The 9,448-nt window shown below is 37.5% G+C and overlaps 1 protein-coding gene across 1 annotated transcript in view; it reads left to right on the top strand.

Moving 5' to 3' along the window:
• The window catches only part of LOC123967093 (tenascin-like), a 7,344-nt gene extending 1,169 nt beyond the window's left edge, over positions 1 to 6,175 (top strand). The window contains exons 2-8 of the mRNA XM_046043118.1: positions 217 to 474; positions 851 to 1,108; positions 1,451 to 1,708; positions 1,968 to 2,216; positions 4,619 to 4,858; positions 4,944 to 5,069; positions 5,209 to 6,175. Of these exons, the coding sequence (XP_045899074.1) occupies positions 217 to 474; positions 851 to 1,108; positions 1,451 to 1,708; positions 1,968 to 2,216; positions 4,619 to 4,858; positions 4,944 to 5,069; positions 5,209 to 5,402 (1,583 nt within the window). The 3' untranslated portion in view covers positions 5,403 to 6,175. The remainder of the gene's footprint in view (positions 1 to 216; positions 475 to 850; positions 1,109 to 1,450; positions 1,709 to 1,967; positions 2,217 to 4,618; positions 4,859 to 4,943; positions 5,070 to 5,208) is intronic.
• The last annotated feature ends 3,273 nt before the right edge of the window (positions 6,176 to 9,448 follow it).

The following is a 9,448-nucleotide window of genomic DNA, read 5'->3' as shown; positions in this document are numbered from 1 at the left end:
CATAGGCTACAAGAGCCACAGCAGAGCTCTGTAACAATATCTAATTTAAAGTGTCTCAGTAACAGAGGGGTGTTGCTCACTTCATAGTTTCGACGGTTACAGATAAAATAATGGAACTGAATGCAACTTATTATTTGTTTTAAAGAAACTACACAAACGCAACATTTTAAATCAAATTTTGTGACACTTCCTTAATTGTGTGTGTTCATATTCCAGCTCCTCGTAACACAGAAGAGTTCAAATCAGTTGGACAAAATGAGACCAGTATCAATATGCAGTGGAAGAAAGTGAATGACATCCTCAACTATATACTTGAATTCGATGGAAGAATGATAAATGTTGCTGCATCAGAGGGACAAGAACACGTGACACACACAATCTCAGAACTCACAAGTGCGACTAAATATGATTTCAGTCTCTTCACTGTGTTTGAAAATGTCAGAAGCAGAGGAGTACACATCACTGCAGTCACTGGTAAGATGTTTTTCCTCTGATATAGGCTACAAGAGCCACAGCAGAGCTCTGTAACAATATCTAATTTAAAGTGTCTCAGTAACAGAGGGGTGTTGCTCACTTCATAGTTTTGACTGTTGCAGATACAATACTAGAACTGAATGCAACTCATTGTTTGTTTGGAAAAACTGCACAAAACATAACATTTTAGTAGGAATATCCTGTCATTCAAAAAAAGTCAAATCTTGTCAGTTTCCTCTCCATGTCTTTTACATCCTAGCTGCTTAAAAATGGAACTGAATGCTACTTATTATTTGTTTAAAAGAAACTACGCAAAACGCAACATTTTAAATCAAATTTTGTGACACTTCCTTAATTGTGTTTCTTCACATTTCAGCTCCTCGCAACACAGAAGAGTTCAAATCAGTTGGACAAAATGAAAACAGTGTAACTCTGCAGTGGAGGAAAGTGAATGACATCCTCAACTATGTCATTTTGTTCAGTGGAAGCGAGATAAATGTTGCTGCATCAGAGGGACAAGAACATGTGACACACACAATCTCATTAGTCACAAGCGGGACTAAATATGATTTCAGTCTCTTCACTGTGTTTGAAAATGTCAGAAGCAGAGGAGTACACATCGCTGCAGTCACTGGTAAGATGTTTTTCCACTGATATAGGCTACATGAGCCACAGCAGAGCTCTGTACCAACACCCCTCACTTAACATTTTTGACTGTTGCAGATACAATACTAGAACTGAATGCAACTCATTGTTTGTTTGGAAAAACTGCACAAAACATAACATTTTAGTGGGAATATCCTGTCATTCAAAAAAAGTCAAATCTTGTCAGTTTCCTCTCCATGTCTTTTACATCCTAGCTCCTTAAAAATGCAACTGAATGCTACTTATTATTTGTTTAAAAGAAACTACGCAAACGTAACATTTTAAATCAAATTTTGTGACACTTCCTTATTTGTGTTTCTTTACATTTCAGCTCCTCGTAACCCAGAAGAGTTCAAATCAGTTGGACAAAATGAAAACAGTGTAACTCTGCAGTGGAAGAAAGTGAATGACATCCTCAACTATGTCATTTTGTTCAGTGGAAGCGAGATAAATGTTGCTGCATCAGAGGGACGAGAACACGTGACACACACAATCTCAGAACTCACAAGTGGGACTAAATATGATTTCAGTCTCTTCACTGTTTTTGAAAATGTCAGAAGCAGAGGAGTAAACATCGCTGCAGTCACTGGTAAGATGGTTTTCCTCTGATATAGGCTACAAGAGCCACAGCAGAGCTCTGTTACAATATCTAATTTAAAGTGTCTCAGTAACAGAGGGGTGTTGCTCACTTAATATTTTTGACGGTTGCAGATACAATAATGGAACTGAATGTAACTTGTTTGTTTGGAAACTGAACAAAATGCAACATTAGACTGGGAATATTCTGTCATTTAAAAAAATCACTTTTATTTTTTTACAGTTTTCTTTTTGTGTCTTTTACATTCCAGCTCCTTTTAACCCAGAAGAGTTCAAACCAGTAGGAAAAAATGAGACCAGTATAACTCTGCAGTGGAATAAAGTGAATAACATCCTCAACTATATACTTGAATTCAATGGAAGGATGATAAATGTTGCTGCATCAGAGGGACAAGAACACGTGACACACACAATCTCAGAACTCACAAGTGGGACTAAATATGATTTCAGTCTCTTCACTGTGTTTGAAAATGTCAGAAGCAGAGGAGTACACATCACTGGTAAGATATTTTTTCTTATTCAGTCTAAATGAAATGATTGACTGGCCTATACCTGCCTGTCTACACGCATGCACTCTGCCTGTGCAGTCACTGCACTCACTGTGTTTTGGGGGAGTGTCTTTGGAATTAGGGCTGAAAGGAGGCCATACTTGGCAGCAAGGTTTGCTTTATTTATTTAATTATCATATTTCAGGAGAAAATGTCTGTCTCCTCCTACCTCACTCACAGAATCTATATTTTCATGGTAAGACTTTTCATGTCTCTCTTTTCCAATTCCAAGGTTCACTGTGTCTGTACTTGGTAAGATCTGCCTCTTCTTGACATCTCTGACAGTAAAGAGATATTCTGCCATTTCATAATCTCTGTTTAGGGCCAGAAAACAATCTAGTTTGTGGTTTTTTCTCTATCTCCCAGTGTCCCAAATAAGTATTTTTGCTTTGAGTGATCATTCGGTTTGCTCTAATTGATGTTTGTAAAGCAGTGCTGGCAGGAGAAAGGTGTTATTTAAATTTTTTCATTTTTTTGAGGGACTCAATCGGAGATTGGATGAGAGAGTGACCTGTATTGACCTGTATATGAAAAAGTATTTTGCTATGCAAGTCATACAGAAATTGTATTTAACAACAAAACAGTTGTATTTAATTATCTTACCTTTAAAAACGATTTAACAAATACTCCCATCAATCGCTTGAGTAAAACGAATATAAAATTAACTTTTAAAAAACATTAAGGGTGACGTATGTTTCTTCACATTACAACAGATGAATATAATCACACCAGTGTAACACTGCACTGAAAAGTGAAATATAGATACTACTAACTGGAGTTCAGTTGAACACACAATAGCCAGTAGATAGTTACCTGAATGTTACGTAAAATAGTAACATGTTTATAGTAATGAAGTGTACCCACGTGCTGACACAGAAAATGCTCGGCAAGTTAAGGTCTACAGATTTCATTTGAACGACTAGTCTCAGAAACCCCACATCTTAAAGTCGGGCTGGTGGGGATTGACATCAGGTGTGCCGCCTCATCATTAGTTCTGTGCCCTGCCCAAAACACACCCACACAAGGAACAAATGGGGAAAAACACAAGACAAACAAGACGAGACAAAAGTGTCACGGCATTGACTGTGACAGTACCCCCCCTTAACAAACATCTCCAGGCATTCTTCCTGCTTATCGGTATGCTCTGCACAAAAGTATCTAATCAAAGTCTGATTAACAACAAATCTTCTAGGAACCCATGAGCACTAGTTACTGTCGTTTAATAATATAAAATATCGTAATTCGTTATATTATAATATTACTGTCTCTGAATTATAAATAGCATTCTAAAATGCTGAAATTGAGTTTATTGCAGCTCATTACACATCCAGTTGAGGGCTATGTGGTATTGCATAATAAATGTGTAGGCCCCTAAGGCTAGTAAGAACTTAATATAATAGGTGCAGTGAAGGCTCTTTGTGCAAAATATTCAGTAACAATCACTGTCAGAATTACAAAAGCAGTCAAAGGACCAATGTCTCATTAATTATGATAGAGCTACTGTTAATATTTTAAGTCCTATTTATATGAAACACAATAGAGCTAGAGCCCAATGTAACCTATAGCTTAAAGACATAAGACCCACATCTCTTTTTGTTTTTATTCTTTTATGCTTTTTTAATTCAAGTTCACAGCACAAAGTTACCATGCATTGGGCGGACACTTATGCTATATCAAGGATCAAAAAATGCTCTTGGAAAATTAGGCCTCCAGGAATACGACTCAGTCTTTTCAGTCCAACTTCACAAAAATGAAAATATGAATGAAACATGGCCAACAATAGCTAAGAAATAAAATGCAGGCCAAACAGAGGTGCCCTGCTATTTGCCAAACAATGGCTAAAACCAAACACTAAATTAAGGCTGGTAACATTTTAATCAATTGTAGCTGGACCTACAGTATAGCCAATGGCTCCGTGAGCTAGCCGCATTTTGCTATAATACAAACGATAAAGTAGAAGGGCTTGGGCCTATGAGACCTCAGGAAATACAGTTTAGTCATTTCAGTACAACTCAAACATATTTCTTAATCATTCTATTAAAAAAAAAAAAATGAAAATAAAAAATTAACTCTAAACAGGAAACCTGTTACTGCCAAATACAACAGAGGTAGCTTCAAATCAATAGAGATCATAGCAACAAACTATACAGTTGACCATTACAGATAAATAAAAAATTGCGCAACAGGGGAATTGAGTGATATTGATAGACGCGTGTTATTTTCTATTGCGAAACTACATACATCTCATGTTCTGCATATCTGTATCTATGCCTGTTCTGTATTAGAAACTGTCTAGAATAAGATTGACTAAGATTGTCTTAATATCAAAAGTCATCTGAGTGTGTTTCCTTCAGTTCCCGTGACCTTTGTCGTGCTGGTCTCCGAGTGTCTGTCCCAGGGAGGGATGAGTGTGTCCTGCTTCTCTGAGGGAGCGAACAGTCCTCAGTACAGCTGGACTCTGGATGGACACACACTGACAGACGCTCAGCTCCTCTCTGGAAACAATGAGAGTTACAGCATCACTTTGAAACAGAACATCTACGGACAGCTGGTCTGCTCAGTCAGGGATGACATCAGTAGGATACCTACTTGTGGTGAGTAAGAACATGACAAAAATGTTACTTGAGAATTATGAAACTGATGATTAACTGCACAGCCGATTTGTTTGTTTCCCCAAAGGCTTCATATACACTGACTGCACCTTACCCAATGGCATGCACATAACACAGACGGTGCGTGTTTCCAGTAAAACCCTGTGTATTGAGCTGACAGCAAACTCTATGATGAACACAGACACCACTGAGGGTAGGAAGATTCACATCATTGTGTCTATACTCCACTCACGTCACACCTGCCAGAGATAAATCATGGTACTGGTGAAAAGTAACTCTCTTGTCACAGCAATAAATTGACATCTAATGTTTGTTTCTCTTTACCTGAACAGATCGCTCGTTGCTCATATTTGGTGTGCGAGCAGCTGTGGTGATTCTTTTATTAACTGGGATCATAGTCTATTTTGTTTGGAAGAAAAAGAAATACCAGATAGCTGAAGGCTCTGCCGACTCTGGATCTCGGACGATGAAATATCAAGAGAATTCTTTTGTGATGGTTGAAATGAGTTCTGCAACTGAGATTTAACTTTCTGAAACAAACACCTTAGTGGCGCCTCTCATCTGCTGCGATTGGCCACGTGGCTTTCTGGATGTGAAAACAGGGTTTAGAGTGGAAACTCTTCATTTTTCATTTTCTTCATCTCAAATTCACTTTTTAGCAGCTCAATATACTTTCCTCCCCAAAAAGTTGTGTGAGTTTATTTTGCTTTTGTGTCAATGTGGAAGCTCTGATAGAAGAGTTATTCATTGTAACCTTAGTTCTATGATCACAAGCGCACCATCTGAAAGTAGGATATCGTTTACATAGAATAAACTCAAGTGGACAGACTGTTGTAAAAGTTTCTGTGCAACACTGCTTTTACAGTGTGGTTAAGAACCAGAGGCCAAAACTCTACAGCTCAGTTTATCCTAAAGCAAAACGTGACATTGTGAATAAAGCTTATACTCATTTTACTGTAGCAGTGCAACTCATTTTGATTCATTTGGAAATGGTTCCTGTAGATTTCGACATTGCCATTGTCAAGAGAAAACAATAAATCTCCAAAAGGAGTGATTTTGATAAATTGAATGAAGCGTTTCTGTGTGGGTTGAGAATATTCTCCCACTTCATCAGCTAAATCAGTCATATTAAAACACATTGGATTATCTGAAAAAATGTCACAAAACTAGAAACAGGGAAATTTTTATTACTAGGAGAGAAAAGTTCATGTTTTGCAGATTTAATGTTTTTAATTTTGTATCGGTACTTGACTTTGTAGGTATGCATATTTTCTATAGTGATTTTGTATTCACAGCATCATTTAAACGTTGTATAAAAAAATCAAAACTGTAAAACTGTTATTTTCACACATCTGATAAGTGTTTAATTCCTTAATTATGTAAATAATAGTTTGTTTGTTTTTTAATAATTTAATTACTTCACAAATAGTTTTAATTTAGTTGCTTTCTGTTATTATGTTGCTCAAAACTTGTCAATTTATCAGTTATGTATCATTTATCAATTTAGGCGAGCTCGCTTTTTGTTAGCATTTTGTTAAAGGTGTACTGTACATTTAACAACTGCAGATAATTGAAATAAATAAAACTTCTAGACTCATGTTGCGTCCCAGTCTGTTTAGGCCTTTTGCGTTTAATCAACAGTTGCCAAGGGAGGGCTAAATAATATCAGGAGATAATGGGGCGAGAGAGAGAGAGAGAGAGGACCACCAACATGACTACTGAATTGTCCCTATCAATAAAAAGCATATAACCACAGTTGTTTGTCAGTGTCTAGTCAGTGTATTTAACGCTCAGCTTCAAATTAGAGAATAAAAAACTAAAAGGTGGAATTGTAGTCTGTCAACGATGACGGAGTATTACGGCCACAGTTAGAAGAACCAAGATAATGAAGTCATAGTAAAATAGGTTGCTTCGAGTCATATTATGTGCATGTTTTAGTATTTTCCTGGCAGTCTACAGTTTTTTAATCTTGTAAAAAGTTTGGACAGCAGTGTGGTGTCGTTCCTCTGACCAGCAGCTCTTTGTTGCTCCCGTCTCTGCGTCCCCCTCGATTGAAACCTTTGCTCTGTTTGGGACTGTCTCACTGCTCCATGATGCTTCCCACTAATGTGGCTTTGATCTGCACTTTATCTGAAGTGGTGAAGTTAACATTTGTGTGGATTTGTGATGAGATGCCTGATCATAAGTGTTTTCAGTTAGTTTTGGTTTTCCACCTCCGGTGACGAGCAGTGCACTTGACTCATTCAGTACATTCCCAAACAGGTTCTGTGTCTGTCAGACAGTCTGAAGTGGATTCTACCATTATCAGCAGAGCGATAACGTAGGCTAATGCACAGCAGAGTATAGGACAAGTATAATTTAAAAAAGTAATACAACTTTATTCTCGAAATGTCAGAAAATAAATATGTAGGATAGACTTCGAATGTGCAGACAAAATTTTAGCATGAGAAGAAAACGACAATCTATTAAAATCCAGGAATTTGTCATTGACATGAAAAAGTGCCACATGCACATTTAAAGAGTTTACTTCCCCAAATCGAAGACACAAAAGAGGAGGAAAGACTAAGTCGTGTCTACTTGTGTGTTGACTCATCAGTGATGATAATAAATGTGGAAATTGATCTGCAGGGGTAAACATATTTGAAAGAAATTCACAATGCCTGAGAGCCTTCCCGCATGATTTTCCATTACATTTTTATATTTTGAATTGTCACGTGCCTCCTGAATTTTGTGTTTCTCTTCAGACATTTCCACCCTAAACGGATGCAAAAAAGGCAGAAGTTAGTGCAAAAAAATTCACCAGAATGCAGGAAATGCAATGTTTAATTTATTTAAAGTTTTCTTAATGTGTTCCCTCCAATGGAAACACAAAACTAACACCCTTGATTACAGAGAAATTGTTTGAGCTTTTGACCACTGTGGGCCTACAGCAAAGTGTGAATGTACATATTTAGCTCCTTCCATGTGATTGTGTTCACTTTTTTACTTAGTTGGATTTAGTGCAAAGGTCAGTGAAGGTGTATATTTGTCTTGATAAAATAGCATAACAATACGGCTGTAACAGAAGAACTGTTTTGAATGAGAAGATCTTAACTGGGGCAAGCAGATGTTTTGTTGTTTCTGGAAGTTATCATATTGATAACTTTGCACGCAACACTACATTTACCCTGCTTCCTCTTTCACCTCTCAGCTGAAGTATTTTAATCACACTCTGCTTGGTCAGAGTTTTCATACTTTCTTATCAGCTTGAGGTTTGTGTAGAAGTAGTAAATAGCAAATACTTTCATCTGAAATGTAGCAGGGTAGTATAGTATATAATGTTTCATGAAATGGTGTTTCATACAATAGCAGGTTTGTATTTTAGCACAAGGATTTCAAAACTGTACTTTAGTACAGTGGTTCCCAACCTTTTTGGACTAAGGTGCCCCTACAGTTCTGTCAATTGAGCTCACATACCGCTATATTGATCACACCTATCATGTATCAAATATATAACACTACTGATTATACTGTATAAAAGAGGATATCATTTGTTTGTTTTTTCATTAAAAAGTATCAGTGTTAAGGTTGGTTTGGTTACCTACACTACTACCATACGAAGCTGTCGTTCTAACCGTTACGGTAGTTTTGGATAATAATAATTTGAAACTATTGATAATTTTCATTGTCAATTATATCCTCGATTAACTGATTAGTTGTTTGGTCTTTAAAATGGTGAAAAATGTCGATCCTTGTTTTCTTAAGCCCACAATGACGTCCTCAGACGTCTAGTTTTGTCTACATCCCAAAGATATTTGGGAGTTTACTGTCATACTGGAGAGAAACCTCACAATATTTAAGAAAAATCTGAGAATTTTGACTTTTTTTTTTAGCTGGCGATTCATTTACTGTAATAATCGCTACCCATTTAGACTTACGTGCTCGCTAACTAGTTTTCATGCAACAGGTACAGCTGTGTTCAGGTGTTACAGCTGCTTCTTTCAAATATTTCTTTTTATCACAATCCTGTCCTGAGTTCTCTATGTGCTGTATTTTGATTCAGCCACAGCTGTGATAGAGCAAAAGTTTACTTGTTTCACTTTTTCACATAGTTGGAAACAGAGATGCTGATTGATCTAGATTGATCTAAATGGGAGGACGAGTAACAGGCAGAACCCAGCGCCCTGAGATCTGTGATGCGACTGGCTGGCCTACATTATCATCCAGGCAGAGCTCCTCTTCAACCCCTGCTCTTGGTAGGACACAGCCGTGGAAAGCTGCGAAAGGGAGAATTAGCAACAAACCTCCCCAACAACTGAGTGTGCAGCAGCAGAACAGATTTTCACCACTATTGCAGGATCCTGGATCGCCATCTGATGACCTGGATAACATCCCATCCTCACACAGAAGGGTAAGGACTGAGAGTAAATCAGAAATAAAAGGCTGCAGGGAAAGCTAACGACTGGGCCTCAAACTCTGATTGTGGGTGACGCTACTGTAAACGATGTAAGAAGCATGTGCAGTAAGAACACCAAAATACTCTGCTTTCCGAAGGATACGGTGTCTGACTTGGCAGAAAGAATCCTGCATATC

Source organism: Micropterus dolomieu, unplaced genomic scaffold (assembly GCF_021292245.1).
Source record: "Micropterus dolomieu isolate WLL.071019.BEF.003 ecotype Adirondacks unplaced genomic scaffold, ASM2129224v1 scaffold_19, whole genome shotgun sequence".
Taxonomy (NCBI): domain Eukaryota; kingdom Metazoa; phylum Chordata; class Actinopteri; order Centrarchiformes; family Centrarchidae; genus Micropterus; species Micropterus dolomieu.
Note: the sequence above shows the minus strand (reverse complement) of the source record. Positions and strands in the feature narration are given on the sequence as shown.